Here is an 18,312-nt window from a genome sequence, read left to right as displayed (position 1 = left end):
TACCAGCAGAAGTATCAATTCCCTAAATTTCTTCTAGTTCTTCCTTATTCTAGAAACTGCTTTTGCTGCAGCTGTAACTAACAAAATCAGGTCAAATTATTACATAAGCCATAATTCATTTGGCCAATATCAATGTGTGACATGTGACATCTACTATTTTGAATACTTAATTCATTGTTTGATTGAGTACCAAGTACAAAGGATCAAAGCTTAGTGGAATTGATCTACTAAAAAAAAACAAGTTGAAATTCCTGCAGCGAGATAAGAATTTATGTTCAAGCATTAGCAGCTCATTAATTTATCAACTTTATTATATCGTAATTTTAAGAATGAATACTGAAATAAAATGCAATGATTTGGAAGTAGTTATGTTTCCAAAAGAGTTATACAAAGGTGACTGGCCTATGTCATTGAGAAGTTACAGTTCTTGTTAGACAAGGGTGAAATGATTGACTGGATATGGTACTGGAGTTCTAGAATTTAAGAAACAAAAAGGTGCACAGTACATTTCAGATAAGTAGACTGATAATCCAAACTAGTTTTCTTTTTTAGGGGAATGTGCAGAAGGGAACCCAGGAAAACGTGGGACAAAGTGGTGTAAAAGGATCTTCAGATACTGGGCCTCACTGAGAAAATGACAAGGGACTTGAGAAGAAGCTAAGTAAAATTGCAGTCATCCATACACACAAGTGTGTCCTTTACAGGTGCTGTGCCACATAAAATGCACTTGTGCCAGTGCTGCATAAATGCACCTGTGCTGGTGGTATGCAAAAAAGTACCCAGCACACTCTGTAAAGTAGTTGGCATTATGAAGGGCATTCAACCATAGAAACTGGGCCACAACAGACAACTGGAAACTGGACAGCTACCTGTCAAAATGTCCAACCTGTCAAAATGTCCAGTATGGACAACAGATGTTTAACAATGCTGATGATGATGTCCAGTGAAAGTTGTAAGAATATAGTGTCTCTTTAGATTGAGTTAAAGAATATTACCTGTGGCTGCAACTAATTTTAACCTTCATAAAAAAATAAGACAAATTCAATAAAAATACATATTTTATTTGAGTTTCATTTTATTTACATCATTTAAAAAGAAAGGCCTGCTTTTTAAACAAATTTATACATAATGATTGGTTTTTTTTATAATAGATGAAGTACAGTTCTTGAACTCAGTGGGAATTTTTTTTCATTTTTTTAATATGTTAATTACCTTTTGCTGAACTGGCATATGCTTTTTGGGTGTTGTTATTTTTTTTTATGTTTGACAGCTTATATATACTTTCATATCATATTTTCAATGTAATTTGGTTTGGTCTTAAGGGCTTACATGAACTAATATTAACAGATCAATGATTCATAGAATTTTTTTATGTCTTTTTTTTTTTGCAACATGTACAGTAGAAAGAAGTGATGTGTGTGTATAACATGATAGTTTTGTATAATGTTTAATATTCATGGTCTATGAGAAATGTAAAAAACAAAAAGAAAAAAGATTTTTTCACACAAAAAAGTCTTTGAAAGTCAAGTTACAGAGTCAAATTACTTTACAAGTACATATGAAACTGATGATGGGATACTGATTTATAAGGGTGAAACCAAAAATTTAAGTGTAAATTATCAAAGCTATTCCTTCAATTAAACTTGTACAAAAAAATACCTTCGTCTACTTGATTGTACTAATTAATAATATGTTTCAGAGAGCCTCTGACAAGTAAGAATATGCCTATACATATAAAAAAAACAGTTAAAGAATTAACTGTAATAGAACCAAAAAATAATAATAATCATAATAAAGATGTCTTGAATGAAACAGATGGGAAACAATTCCTTCAAAACTATGAAATTGTCAAAGTTTGGGATTAACAAAAAGATCTTGAATGAAGCCTGTTGACCTTAGTAACAGTAAGTAAACTAATAATATATAAAAGTTATTTTAATAACACAACATCAGAATTGTCTCATAACATAAAATTAAAATATTAGGTGAAGGAGTGGCTGTATAGTTAGAAGGTTCACTTTGCAATCCTATGGTTCCTGGTTCGCTCCTATGGTACAGACATCTTGGCAAATGTTTTCCATCAGAGCTGGTGGTTGACTAATACCTTTGGTTGACAGAAACTTCATGGAAGTTTGGTGTAAATAAGTGTGTTTTTGTTTCTGTGTATTTTGGTGCAAATTCCTCGTGATGTTTAGTTTCTAGTGGGAGGTAACTCCCTCATAAGGGACATAACCAAAGATAAACATAGCCATTTGATAAATAGAGAAGAATAAAATAAATATCAAAGTACTGAGGTTGATATAATATATTAAGACCCATGAAGACAGTACTCCAAGCATGGGTGAAGTTCAATTATAGAAGCCAGCAAAAGATAAAAGAATTAAGCATAGGATATGTATTGTATTACAATAAAAGATCAAATATACAAATGCAAAACATTCTTAATGTATGAATAACTCTATATACAGCAGCAGAAAACTGTTGAGTTTGATGAAATGGCAAACATGAGTTGTTCATAAGAGAAATAAAATTATGAAACGTAAAATGAATTTTTTTTAAAACTTAGCCAACTGGAAAGTATTGAAAATAAAATCCTAAAAGGAGATGATACAAGAGTATCTTAATAAAAGAGCAGAAAAGAGATGACAAGGGAGTATCTACATGGCTGTTCAACCTACTAAAAATAGCAGCCAAATTTTTCTCACATCACAGCCTACATTTTTTTAAAAAAGTAAGTATATATTGGTTATTGCAGATCCAGATATACAAGGAGGGATGGTCATGGTTAGATCATAAATTTGTTTGATGAAGGCCAAAATGGTGAAATTCATGAATTTGGATAAGTTTAGTATGTCATAATTACATTCCAGAGACAAGATTTAAGAAAAAAGCAAAAATTATTTAACTTTAAACTATCAGATTCTTCTCCTCCCAATGGCATACAGACTTATGAATTTCAATGTATAATTTTTGGCAGACACACACACACACACGTACGTATGTATGTATGCACACACACTCATGCTCACATACACCCACCCACATATTACTATCTTAATGCTTGCATTTCAATGTTTACTCATATCAAGCAGAATTAACTGAGGCAGATTTATGTCAGCAACTATCACTATTTCCCAACTAGTTAATATTTCCTGTGGATGGACATATATTCACATAACATTGGAAACCAATGATGCTGCCTGCAAGAAGGTGATGCTTGTTTATCTATTTACAACTATTATACAAAATGTCAAAACAAGGAGGCACTAACACCCAGATACTTAACCAGTTTTCCTTCAGGTGTGGCTAGTGTAGCAGTGGCTGTGTGGTAAGAAGCTTGTGTCTCAACCACATGGGCAAGTGTTTTCAACTATAGCCTTGGGTCGACCAAAGCTTTGTGACTGGATTTGGCAAGTGGAAACAGAAAAAAAAACCCATTATTATATGTGTGTGCGTGCGTGCACACGCATTCATGTCTGTGTTTGTCCCCCACCAGCACTTGACAACTGGTGTTGGTTTATTTACATCCCCATAACTTGGAGATTCAGCAAAAGAAACCGACAGAAAAAGTACCAGGCTTAACAAACGAATAAATACTGGAGACGATTTATTCAACCAAAAAAAAATTCTTCAAGGTGGTGCCCCAGCATGGCCACAATCTAATGACTGAAGCAAGTGAAAGATAAAAGATACATATGCATACTTTACACACCATACACACACACACACACACACACACACAACAGGATTCTTTCAGTTTGCATCAACGAAATTCTCACAAGTTTTGATGGATTTAGGACTATAGAAGGAGACATGTGGCCAAGGTGTCATGCAATGAGACTGAAACCGAAACTACATGGCTGGACAACAATCTCCTAAACTACACTACACAGCCAGTATATTTTTCTTTTATATCACATATCAACTGATTTACATTTTTATATCACATGGTTATATCAATTTGTATTTCCATAACGTCACAACATGTTTGCACCAATTTATAGGTGAACCAGGAAATGTTGAATGAATTGTCCTACCTAGAAATAGTCAACTGTGCTTGATTGTTTAGTTTAATACACTATCAGTTAAGGTTGTGGTTTTTTTGACAGCTAAAGACAGGACAATATTTAAAATAACAAAATAAAATTGCTCATGTTACACACACACTGGTTTTATTGTGCTAAAAAGTGAGTTCAGTGCTGGGCAACTCTTTATCTACTCAAATTCACACAGGGGAACTTCTTGGGCTTTTGAAATTTTGCACAGACTTACAGAATTTAGGAAGTGGTCTTGTTTACAAGTTTATTTCCAACACAAACACACACACACACACACAAGCTCACACTAATACACAGTATGTGTGTGTGTGGTTCTCTATCAATTTCAACAAAGATTCAGTTGTTTGATTAATTGAATTATTTGCTTATTGATTTAACTTGTGTGTGGCCGGGCCATTCCACAGACAAGTGCAATATTAAAGTAATTCTCAGGCAGAATCACCTACAAGATACTGCATTTGACAAGGCTTTACCTTTGAATTACAGGTACAATCTACATGATATACTTCTACACAGTTTCCATCCACCCAATTTCATTCACAGGTATGAGTCAATTCAGAGCTATAGAAAATAACATTTACCCAAGATGGTATGCACTGTGATCAAACAGGATTCTTCTTGGTTCCAAAGTAAATATATTAACCATTTAGTTATACTGTGCCTATTTATATAATTTTATGGAAGCAGATATTCCATTAATGAAACTCCAAGTGTTGCCTTTTGGTTCATTAGGCAGTTGTTACTCAACACGGAATGTAGATTTATATATAATTTAGGTTCTTTTAGTAAGTTACAAAATATTTCAAAGTATACACATAATTTGATTGGTTGTTGGGATATGATAAAAAGCATTGAACAATACAAATGTAAGAAGTAGGTATAAAGAAAGAAAAGAGACAAAAATGTAAATTAGAAAATGAAAACAGAAAAAAAATGAGGCCAAGAACATGAATTGCAGTAAAACAGAATGGATTTCTTGAAGGGAAATTGATTAACTGTTAGAGATGAAAAATAGAGGTAATAATTTAAGAAAATTAAAGGTTAAAAAGAATCTATAAACTTAGAAAGTTTTCATATCAGTGATGCATGCGATAGAAAGATGAAGACCCCGGGGATAAGAGTAAAAAGAAAAGCATGAGGTATTATGTTTTATTGCGTAATCAATTGTTTTTAAAAGGACTTGTATTGCAGATTTATTTATAAAGAAGACTTACACTGTTTATACTTATACAGTACAAGTATGTACTGTCACTAAACAGAAGCTAACAATAAGAGAGAAAATGAGGTGAAGGAGAAATTTAAGGAATGATATAAAATTATATATAATATGGCATACATATGAGTAAGATAATTGTAAAGTATTATTTATGATAGTATAACATAGTAATAGAAAGTCATGAAAATGTACACATATGAAATATATATACAGAGCAATGTATGTGCCAAAGTGGTAACGCTATTGTGTATATTTATATAGCATGTATGAATAATGTAATTAAATAATTACCAATATGGTAATTTATATTATAACAATTTAGAGTTCTTCAATGAAAATTAATAGCTATGTCTGAATATTCCTATAACAGAATAAACTTTCTAGTCTTTCAGAGAGGCACAAGACACAAAAATGGTTGTAACATGATACAAAATTTCTTAATTTGATATGGACGTTGAGTGTGTTTGTCTTTTGAACTCCAAATATATTTAGATAAAGTAGTTTCTGATCATTTGACTGAGTGTTTAAAAATGTAGTGTTAGTCATATCTCAATTTAAACAAGTTAAACTTTAAACTGGTGTAGTCTAAAATAATAACTGATACATTTTCTACTCACACTATATAGTGTACATTTTTTAAAATTCAATTGAATAAATATGAATTTAATTTAATTTTCTTAAATATCGCCAAGCTACTACAAATTGTAGTTTGTTGGACATCAACCATTTAAAAGACATTACATAGGTTTTAAGCAATTGCATGGTTAAAAAGTATTAGGATTACAGGAAGCACAAGTTTTATTATTTTTAAGACTAATGTTCAACAAGGATTCAGTAAAGTTACCCATGGTAGAATGGCTGCCCTTAATATTTTACAAAAATATTTTTCAAAACTTTACAGTATGATATTTTGTTTCCTATGTAGCATTATTGTTATTGTTCTGATGATAATAATAGGTTAGTAAGTCAGAAGTTAATACTTTGGTATATTTTCTTAAATCTAAGCTGGTGGGTGGTTTGAATACATATAAATATATTGTAAAATTTGAATTGGTTTTCCATAGGAATGGTTTTGGCAAATATTTATGTTTAATGTGATGTCAAAAAAAAAAAAAAAAAAGCATATTTTAACTCTTTAGTATTTAAACCAGCCATATCTGGCCCAAATATTCATATTGTTTTATGTTCAAACTAGCTAGATCTGACTCCTACTCAATGATATCATTCTCAAAATAAACTATCACATCATTGAAATCTTGAAGCTATGAGATTATTGCAAGATTAATTCAAAACAATGTGAATAAATAAGCATTACATTTGACAGAGTCATCTGAATGCAAATGGATTAAGGTATGTGTTGTCAATGATTTTCAAGTTTAAATATTTAAATTTATTGCAAATTTTTCAGAAATATACCTGTTTGTGAGTTAATAATGTTACATTATTAATAATGTTAAAATCCATTATCACAGTATAACCCATTAGGTAAAAATATTATATTTAGGTGCAATATACAAAGACAGATTAATTTGCAAATTTCTGCCAAGTTCATTAAAAATCAATGTTAATATCAAAGGAGGTAATACCCTTTTTCTTTATCTCCAAGTTTCTGTCAAAAAAATAACAGTGATTTCCTTCCACGTAACATGATTTTAATAATGGAATATGAGAACATGACTAATAGTGGACATTATGCTTTGGTAATAATAATGTAATAAGGTAATAATCTATGCTATCAAACTGGATAGATTCATATTGTTGATTATTATTGATGTTATTGGACTACTTTGTAGCTAAAATATTTTTGTTCCATAACAATAAATTAGAAGCTTCTTTTATTTTTATGACTATTTTGCCTGAAAATCTTTTGCAATTTAATTGATTTTCAGTTGGATTCATACATTTTGTAAATGGATTCCTCAGGAAATTAGTTTAAGATTCTTAAATGTGATATACAGTTTGCATAGTGCTAAAGCTTCACTAATTTCATTTCTGTTTAAATGAGTTACAATCTTTTCATATCCAAAGTTAATAGAATCAAGAGTGGTGTTATTCATATTTTGGGGGGGGGGGGTTATAAATCCATGGTGCTTTTTGATCGAAAGAGTGGTTTGCTTCATAAAAATATTTTGCTTTGTCTAATTGTACAACAAAAAAACATATTCTTCATCTTTTCCTCATTCTTTTTTTTTTTCTTTTCTTAACTTTTACCTCTTACACTACTGTATTTGATAAAACATTAAGTTTTTTTACACACACTATTCATATCAATTACCAACAACCAATCAAATTATATATCTTTTCAAATCTTTTGTGACTTACCAAGAGAACACAAACTCTGTGTGTGTGTGTGTGTGTGTGTGTGTGTGTGTGTGTGTAGATGTTCTAAGTTAAATCACTAAACTCTGATAAGTCACACTAGTGAAGTTCCAGCTTCTTTTAGATTTTATAGTACTCTATATTGGTTATTGAGTACTTTTTAACCTCTGTTTTAATTATTCATTTGCGTGTGTGTGTGTGTTTTGTGGGTACAACCTCATTACACTTAAATGTAGTTTTTAGCAGCATGAGAAACTGATATTAACTAAATGACAAGATACCCGAAAAGTATCAAAACAATATAAAAGACAATATGAATTTTTGTTGATCGTATTGGTTTTAACGTTTAACCATACTGACTTACAAAAAGACATAGGTAAACATGTAAATATTTAGAAAGACTGAGGAAGAAGCATAAATACAAATATTTAGATAGATGGATAGGTGGATAAATGAAGAAATGGCTGTGTAGATATATTGATACAGATATGGAATAAATTCAAATTAATTACAAATGGAGTATTCTTGTGAGATAAGTTGTTTATATATATATCTGATGATGGCTTAATTATCTCTCTGTAGATTGGAAAAAAATTACTATGATGGTGATACGTGTATGTAATCACCATCATCATTTGATGATGTCCACCCCATGCCAGCATGGAACATGGACGCTAAATGAATGATTATCATGATCATGATCATGATGCTATGTTGTGTTGTGTTGTGAATGCTTTGGGATTTAAAATCCATCATATGACATGCTGCTTGCATTTGTTATCACACTGATAACAAGGTTACATGACACATACTGTCTGAAGTATCTGTTTCCAGTTCAGTGCACTTTGGTTAGCTATAGGTTTATTGACTGACTGTTTTCCATTTTTGATATGTATTGATATCCTTTGCCCACACATTGGTGAATACATCAACTGTGTTGGTATACTCTTCTGTCTTGGAATATTGCATTAATGTAGTGTGGTCGTAGAAATACTCCAAGATGCTGCCATAACTTGTCATTTGGAGAATGTCATGTATATCTTACTTGGCATATAAACTTTCATCTGATATATTTGGTGTCCAAATATATTAGGTGAATCATTAGGCAATATCCAAGGGAGTATGTTTCCTGTGTATTGTTGTTGTATGATAGATATTGTCTAAGGGTGAACTGGTTGTGTGATCTTAACAAAAAGCCCTGACCTCTTACAGTCTTTTTTTAATAGTTTCCAGTCATTTCTTCATTTCTTCATAGTCCCAGTTTCTCTTGTTTTTCTTTTTGTCTTTATGTCACTTCCTCTCCCTTTTCTCTTTCCCCCACAATCTTATTCTTTCCTTCTTTCTCTTTTGCATTTTCATTTCTGCTACCATTAACGTCCTGACCTTTATCAGCTTTTTAGCTAGTCACTTGGATGGCATCAGAGCCAAGTGGTCTGTGATTTTTTTCATATCTTTGTTGTTATCTCTATCATACTGGTTGACATCATAAGTAGATACATGAAGTCACAACAATATAAAAATCCAATACTGAGCACCTTGCAATGGATGGCATCCTAAGCTTGCACAATTTCACCTTTGAGTATCTACCTATTTGCCAACATACCTATCCATCTACCCAACTTTCTACCTACCAACTTACCTATCCACCTATTCAGCTACGCATCTATCTAGCCATCCAATTATATGTCTGTCTCTCTATCTCTCTAAATGTCTGCCTGTCTTTGTCACCTCATCTATCAATATGGTTGAACATTAAAACCTAAACCAACAATAAAAAAACTCATTGTCTGTTATACTATTCTGATATTTTTTGATATCTTGTGCTTGAGAAGACTTGTCAAGCCAAGTGAAATCATAGTCATGGCCGATACCAGTGCCATCTGACTGGCACCCATGCCGGTGGCACATAAAAAGCACTGTTCAAGTGTTGGGCATCATAGAAGCAGTGACAGGTCACTAAGGGATTTGGTGATATACTGTGCTTGTGAAGACCTGCCAAGCCAAGTAAAATTGTAGTCATGGCTGATGCTGGTGGCATGTAAAAAACATTCACTACACTCTCGGAGTGGTTGGCATTAGGAAGGACATCCAGCCATAGAAACCATGCTAAATCAAATTGGAACTTGGTGCAGCTCCCCAGCTTACCAGCTTTTGGTCAAACCATCCAACCCATGTCAGAATGAAAAATGGATGCTAAATGATGATGATGATGATGATCTTATTTAGTTATCTCAGTGTCTCATACTGCTATAAAGTACATTTACAGCTAAGAAGTCATTAGCCACAGTTTAACTACATTGTATTATAAACACCAGCACACACACACATTTTTTGCTTCACAAGCATGTAAAAGAGTACACGGTATTTGTTGTAAAGTATATCTATTTCTACAAAACTAGAATATTTACTAGGTGCATGTGTGTGTGTTCATGATATAAAGATGTAATAAATTATATATATATTCTAAAGTATATGAGTATATAAAATAAAAATCTTATGGGAAGTAAAAATGTCTCTAAAAGTAAATCCATAAGTATAAAATTAAAATTGGGAGAAAAAAAATTCTTTTTTTACTTTATATACTGAAGTCAATTCTTATATAATAAGAATTTTAAATAACTTTATATAAATCATATATAAATGGGAAAAGGCTAATAAAAGAAAATAAGCAACAACATTTTTTAAAATAAAGATATAGTATGTTTCTAAATGTCACTGCAAATATATACATGAAAGTGGAAACTGGTCAGATAAGAACAACAAAAAAAAAAAGGCAAAAAAAAATTAGAAAATGTGAAGACCTTCACCCCAATCAATGTAGAACTCAAGAAGCACCGAAAAGAAGTAAGAAATGAAGACAAAAATAAACTCTCAAGGATCAGCATGAAACAAGAGTGAATGGAGAAGTGAATCAACATGAAACCAAGGAAAAAAAAAATCTTCAGGACGGAAAATAGAAATGGAAGATTTTGTTATAGCTGACTAGATTACTACTAAGACATTAAATATATATATATATATATATATATATACACGCACACATACATACATATATAAACACACACACCAAAATAAAACAATAAATCAAGAGATGAAGACAAAATGCAATTTTGATAATTCTAACAATTAAAATTATCATTTCTGGCTATCCAGTCCTTGCAAAGACAGAATATACACAATCATATATACATATAAGAGGGGATGCTGATAAGTTCCTGGCTTTAAGGGTCTCACAAAAGGCCTGGTTAGAAGCTCATCCTTCCAAGTTCTTTTACAGGGCTTAGAAAAGTTGAAGGACTGCTGCAATAAATGTAGGAATTTGAAAGGGGAATATTTTGAATAAAATCATAATTAACTGATCCTCCTGTATTTTCTTTTACCCAAAGCCAGGAACTTTTCAGCACCCCATCAGATGTAATTGACAACTAATGTCAATAGGACAGAATGCCAAAACTTTGGCATAAAAACTGAAAAATAGTAACATGAATGATTTTGAAATCCAGTGAATAACAATACCCTGGATAAGATAATCTGGGACACAACTGTTCAGATCAACAAAATCTAACCATCTAGATATAATGAAAGACAAAGACGAAATTTCCACGTAAAACATTCCCTGAAAAGAAGTAAAAATAAAATTGTCAAAGGTAAGATGACCTGGAATTGGAAACAGTCAAAATGGTACCAATAATAGTAGATTCACTGTACAAAAGGACTAAACAGAAGAAACACATAAATTTAATCAAGGGTTCGAAAGTTTACACACAATCCTCCAAAAGTATTCTTTGCAATACAGCACACATTCTACATAAAATACAACTAGAACACACATCCATCTCTCAGAATATACATCAACAGATTCACAGTTAAATTGTATAAAAGTTTTCATAAGAGCAACATCAAAAACAAAGAACAAATTCCACAACATTCTCTTGAACCTTGAATGACAATACCACATGCACTTTGGAAATATAGGTGTACGCCTGATAGTGCAGGAAAAAAAATGTACATGTGGCATTGAAAATATAATAGTATATAAGTACAAACATGCAGATTTACATCTCTATATATCTATATCTACATAAGTATGTGTGAGTAAACATGAATTTTGTGTAATTGTGTTTGAATGCATATGAGCATGATTGACTGTGTATTGGTGTGAACGAATGCATGTGAGTTTGTATAAATGTGCATGACTCTATACTTATGTGTCACTCTGTTAAGCTATCTTCTCTGTCTGCACAAAATATAATGGCTTTACAGCTGAATGTCTTTCCATATTTCATCTATTTTATGATAAAGTGAAAATAGCATTTATTTCCCAGACAGATAAACACTAGTAGGTTATATAAATGCACAATGCCAGCAGTAAGGTTTATGTTTAAAAATATAAACAAGTCACACAGATAAAAATATATGTGTTTACATTAGAAGAATATTATTTTTCCTTTCATATTTTTTTTTTAAATAAATTATTTACAGTTAAATGAAATGGTTTGATAGCCTATCAAATGAAAAAAATTAGCAGAGTTGTATTAACCTCTCTTTTCTAAAAGTCTTCACTAAAATGTTTTATATTACTTCAATCAGTGTCATCATTCTCTCAGATTATTCTAATTCTATCCCTGAATTAAACTTTGCATATAAATACATATATAGCAGATAGTTATATATTCCAATTGATGAAACTAGTTTTAATTAGATCAGAAAATTTCACTGCATAATTCTCTTACATACCATTACAATAAAATTACTATCAAATGAAACAAATTTGTAACTTCAGATTTTTAAAATTAGCATTTTGTTTCTCTTTAACCATTTTTAATATTCCATGCATTAAAATCAACAGTAACACATGTATTGCAGGCATTCTGAATTACTTCATTTATAAATAATTCTAGTCTCCATGTACACTCTTGCATATTATTTAAGAAATGATTCATCACTGTTTCGGGAGATACGGTGAAGGCTAGACTTTGCAGAAGAGGCCAGAAAAGTTATTATATGAAAAGTTATTACCTGTACTCATTAGGAAAATATAAAAATAATATTAGCCTTTAACTAACACTATTGTTTTCTTCTTTTTTTTTCCTCACCGCATTTCTTGTTAATGTTTTAATGTTCTTTGCCTTAAAAAATGTTAACACAAACTGGCTTATTCGTCTGATCAGAACTGAAATATTCCTATCCATTAATGCAATAAGAGATCACGACGAAATCACAGAAGGAGAAACTGAATGGTATGATACAGATAAATAGATATATTGAGTTTCTGTAATATTTAAACTAACTAAATGATTAAATTTAACCCATTTCAATATGGTTAGAAAAAAAAAAAGTTTGAAAATATCTTTTTTGCTTTGTATTTTTTCTCACTACCATCAAATTAGAAAAAAAAAATTAAAAAAGAAAAGGACAGACAGACAGATTGAGACATCACTGTTGCTTGGTAAACATCATTTTTTTTTTCTTGTTATCACAAAGTTGCTGAATTTCATAAAATTTGGTACGTGTCACTCTGCTTACTGTATAATATTATGCAATCACCACTGAAAGAAAGTAAAGACAAAATAGAAGAGCATGTTTAAAAATAATTGTTCCTGATACATGTAAAAAAAAATTCAGAGACATTTATTTTATGTGTCATCAGAAAGATTTTTTTGATAATTAATATAGTTACAAATTTGCCAGTGTCACCTGACTGGCACCCAAAAAGCACCATTTGAGTGTGGTCGATGTCAATGCTGCCTGACTGGCTCCCATGCCGGTGGTATGTAAAAAGCACTCACTACACTCTTGAAGTGGTTGCTGTTAGGAAGGGCATCCAGCTGTAGAAACCTTGCCAGAACAGACTGGAGCCTGGTGTAGCCTCCCAGTTTGCCAGTTCCTCAGTCAGACCGTCCAACCCATGCCAGCATGGAAAGCAGACAATAAACAATGATGTTGATGAAACTTGATACAGCAAACAACATATTTTATTTCGTTGACGTCATAAGAATTTTATAAACATTCAAAGGAAAGTGAATTAACTCTTTTATTGAAATACTCAAAGCACACACATAAAGCTATAAGCATCATCATCATCATCATCATCATCATTTAATGCCTGTTTTTCCATGCTGGCAGGGGTTGGATGGTTTGACTGAAAACTGGTAAGCTGCACCAGGTTTCAATCTGATTTGGCATGGTCTCTACAGTTGGATGTCCTTCCTAATGCCAACCACTCCAAGAGTGTAGTGGGTGCATTTTATGTGCCATTGGCACAGGTGCCAGTTACAAAACATCAGCACCAACCACAACTACGATCTCACTTGACTTGACAGTTCTTCTCAAGCACAGTATATTGCTAAAGGTCTCAATCACTTGTCACTGCCTCCGTGAGGCCCAAATTTCAAAGGGTGCTTGGGTGCTTTTTATGTGCCACCAGCATGGGTGCCAATTACACGACACTGGCATCAGCCATGACTAACAATAATAATAATGGTTTCAAATTTTGCCACAAGGGAAGCCATGTTGAGGGAGGGGATGAGTCCATTACATTGACCCCAATGCTTCACTGGCACTTAATTTATCGACCTCAAAAGAATGAAAGGCATAATAATAATAATAACAATAATAATAATAATAACAATAATAATAATAATAATAATAATTTCTACTGTAGGCACAAGGCCTGTAATTTTGGGGAGGTGTAAGTTGATTATATCGACCCTGAAAGGACGAATGGCAAAATCGAAGTCAGTGTAATTTGAACTCAGAATGTAGCAGCAAATGAAATACCACTAAGCATTTTGCCAGCCATGCTAATGATCTTGTCATTAGCATGGCTGGCAAAACAACAATAACAATAATAATAATAATGTCAGAGGACTGTCTCATGCTCAAATATATGCTTTGACAGAGTTTCTATGGCTAGATAAATCTATAAACAATAGCATGTAAATATTGGATTGAAAATCCCTTTTATAGTCAGAACAAGCAAAAGGCTGCCCATGGGACGTAAACCCACATCTCCTATAGATGACAGGTGTTCTATCAAAGCAGTCCTTCATGAATTTCTCTATCCATTTTGGAGACTTTCTTACCACCAAGAATTACACATTAATGTCAGAAGAATTTTAAAAATCGCAGTTGTGGTCATTGCTGGTGTCATGTAAATGGCACCTGTGCCGGTGACATGTAAAAAGCACCCATTACACACTTGGAGTGGCTGGCATTAGGAAGGGCATTCAGCTGTAGAAACTATGTCAAATCAGATTGGAACCTGGTGCAGCTCTCTGGCTTATTAATTCCAGTCAAACCATCTAACCCATGCCAGCAAGGAAAGTGGACGTTAAATGATGATGATGATATATGCTGCAACCAGTACATATTTAGGATGAAAGACCTATGCCTAGTTATTATATGAAAGATTAACTCTACATAGCCTTTTCTTACAATAAAAAGATTGGAAACAATGTTTTTATGCTAAAAATATTGCATTAGTAAGCATTGCTATGATTGAATTTTGTTCATGCCTTTTGGACAAGTTTTTTTTTCTTTTCCTTAATTCATAAAAGGGCAGTGGCCTACTGGTTAGGATGTTGCAGTCACAGTTGCTAGATCATGGGTTCAGTCCCTAGACTAAGTGATGTATTGTGTTTTGCATGTCACGTCACTCCAAGTTTTCTCATCTGTAAATGGGTAACCTTGTGACAAATTGATGTACAAGAGTGAGATGGTAACTCAGGAAAATCACCTGAACCAAAGCCTCATGAGCCATGTTCTGTCCTCAGCAATCAAAGGGATAAATAGTACAATCCTTACTGTGAATCCCTACTTGTTGGGATTGGTTATTCAACCACGTTGACCAGTTTCCGTGTGAAATAACATTATCTGGTATTTATTTAGTAAAGGTTTATTATTATTGCTATTATGTTGTTTTATACATTACCTCTCAGCTGAAAGCTTATGGTTTAACAATTTATAGCTGAGCATAAGCATCCCTGGCAAAAATAGCACCCATTGGCTCACTGTGTTCGCTATAAACAAGTACCCCAAAGAACTATGGTTATATATATACTGCTGGTATCTCAGGTTAGCAACCATGGTTGTCTCATACCTAGTACTACTAATGTGTTCTTACATTCACTTTTTAAGACTGTGAGGGTATAAATCAAGAGAGAATTAGGTGATATTTCTAGATCTGACAGCAAACAAGAGTCAATGACATCATAAGAACCAACAAAGAGAACAAATATAGTGGATTGGTCACATCGTGTAACTGAAGGACACCAGTTGGACAATCAGGGTGACAGACTGGAAACTAAGACAATGGACAAGCTCAAGAGGCCAACCAAAGAGAAAATGGCGAGATGACCTCCCTCACTCCCTGGGGCTTACATGGCTAATACTGGCCAGAGACAGCTGGTGGTGAAAGGTCAGGGAGGGGTTCCTCTTTCAGGAGTGATGAAACCCTAGAAATCTCAAAATTACTAGCAGGTTATAAAAACATAATGATTCCCACATATGGCTGTATTATGGCCAGTGAAGAGAATCTGATCTGTGAGTAGAAAATTGATATCTATTGGTCTTATTGCTTAGCTACAAGATCAGCCATGACTAGAAGTTTGCTACTCCTAGACACAGAATTCCCCCTAATTTCTAGGTGTAGGTTGCAAGAATCAAAGAACTCTCTCTCTCTCTCTCTCTCTCTCTTTGTCAACTCAAAATGTTACTCTTTATTCTTTTACTTGTTTCAGGCATGCTGGGACACTACCTTGAAGGGTTTAGTTAAATAGATCAACCCCAGTACTTATTTTTTAAGTCCAGTACTATATTTCTGTTGGTTTCTTTTTGCCAAACTGCTAAGTGGCAGGGGAATAAACAAAGCAATACCAGTGGTCAAGGGAATGATGGGGGACAAACAAAGTACAAAGACACACACATAAATGACAGGCTTCTTTCAGTTTCTGTCGACCAAATCCACTCACAAGGTTTTTGTCAGCCCAAGGCTATAGAAGAAGACACCTGCCCAAGGTACTATGCAGTGGGACTGAACCCAGAACCACATGGTTGGGAAGCAAACCTCTTATGCAGTCACACCTTCACCTATATCAAAACAGTCACACCTGTACTTATATCCACACAACAATGCCTGATCCTGAATTCTCGTATTTTTGACTTACCATTATATTAATAAGAAATGTAATTTGGATTACTTTAACTAAGTAGAAAAAAAAACCATTTAAACAAAAAAAAAAAGAAAATGAAATATTACCAATTATCATTTTTCAGTTTTTTAATACTTTCATTTACTTCTCTTGTTAGTTGCTTGTCTTTTGACTTGCTGCAAAATGCAAAATTAAATTATTTTTAATAAAATGAAATAATTTGAATTATTATTATATCAATAACAAAATTGGTTAGTCCACATTATTATTTTAAGAGCATAAGACTGGTTTCATGGTTTCTCTGGTGTATATGGTCCCCCCTGGAGAGGACACTGGTCCATCCCAGAAGTACTCTTTTATACCAGCTGAGTGAACTGAAGCAACATGAAATGAAGTGTTTTGCTCAAGAACACAACAAATCACTTGGTCCAAGAATTGAAACCACAATCTTATGATCATGAGTTCAACACCCTAACCGCTAAGCCATATGCTTCTACAAATAATAGAATTAATAAAGTAAAAATAATTCAAATTAAGTAAAGTAAATAATTTCTTAACCAGTAAATATATAAATAAATAACACTTTCTAACATAGGCACAGGTCTAAAATTCTGGGACAGGGTGACAGTTGATTAGATTGCCACCAGTACTTGATTGGCACCTTATTTAATCAACCCCAGAAGAATGAAAAACTAAGTTGATTTTGGCAGGATTTGAACTCAGAAATCTAAACAGACAGAAAAAAATACCACAAGGCATTTTGCCCAAAGCTCTAACAATTCTGCCAATACACCATGCATATGAATAAATGAATGAATATATAAAATAACAACCCTTCTAAGTGGCAGAAGGCTTTACTATAAGTAGGTGTTGGTTATTATGTAGCACCAATACTAAAATAACTGCACTACCTGTCTGCTGTTGCTGCAATTAAAATGCAGCAATGTCCAACACAGACTTCTCAGATGACTTTATAAGACTATCTTTAATATTTTACCTTGCTTTACTTGTTTCAGTTGTTAGGCTGTGGCCACTCTGGGGCACCACCTTGAAGAATTTTTAGTCAAATGTATCAACCCCAGTACTTATTCTATCAGTCTCTTTTGCCAAACCACTAAGTTATGGGGATGTAAACACACCAACACCAGTTGTCAAGCAGTAGTGGAGGGCAAACACAGACATGAAAACACACACTTGTGTGTGTGTGTGTGTGTGTGTGTGTGTATACACAACAGACTTCTTTCAGTTTCTGTCTACCAAATCCACTGACAAGCTTTGGTCAGTTTGAGGCTACAGTAGACGACACTTACCCAAAGTGCCACACAGTAGGACTGAACCCAGAACCATGTGATTGAAAAGCAAGCTTCTTACCACACAGACATGCCTGTGCCTATGAACTATTTGGCATAAGAGTGGCTGTGTTGTAAGTAGCTTGCTTATGAACCACATGGTTCCGGGTTCAGTCCCACTGCGTGGCACCTTGGGCAAGTGTCTTCTACTATAGCCTCGGGCCAAAGCCTTGTGAGTGGATTTGGTAGACGGAAACTGAAAGAAGCCCGTCGTATAT

General features: G+C 33.2%; 1 protein-coding gene across 1 annotated transcript in view; it reads right to left on the bottom strand.

The window, feature by feature from the left end:
- Positions 1–1,040: 1,040 nt before the first annotated feature.
- LOC106867508 (eIF-2-alpha kinase GCN2) overlaps positions 1,041–18,312 on the bottom strand; it is a 177,582-nt gene continuing 160,310 nt past the window's right edge. The window contains exons 16-17 of the mRNA XM_014912393.2: positions 16,853–16,921; positions 1,041–13,142 (exon numbers count right to left, since the gene is read on the bottom strand). Coding sequence (XP_014767879.1) covers positions 13,088–13,142; positions 16,853–16,921 — 124 coding nt within the window. The 3' untranslated portion in view covers positions 1,041–13,087. The remainder of the gene's footprint in view (positions 13,143–16,852; positions 16,922–18,312) is intronic.

This window comes from Octopus bimaculoides, chromosome 16, assembly GCF_001194135.2.
Source record: "Octopus bimaculoides isolate UCB-OBI-ISO-001 chromosome 16, ASM119413v2, whole genome shotgun sequence".
NCBI classification, from domain to species: Eukaryota; Metazoa; Mollusca; class Cephalopoda; order Octopoda; family Octopodidae; genus Octopus; species Octopus bimaculoides.
Note: the sequence above shows the minus strand (reverse complement) of the source record. Positions and strands in the feature narration are given on the sequence as shown.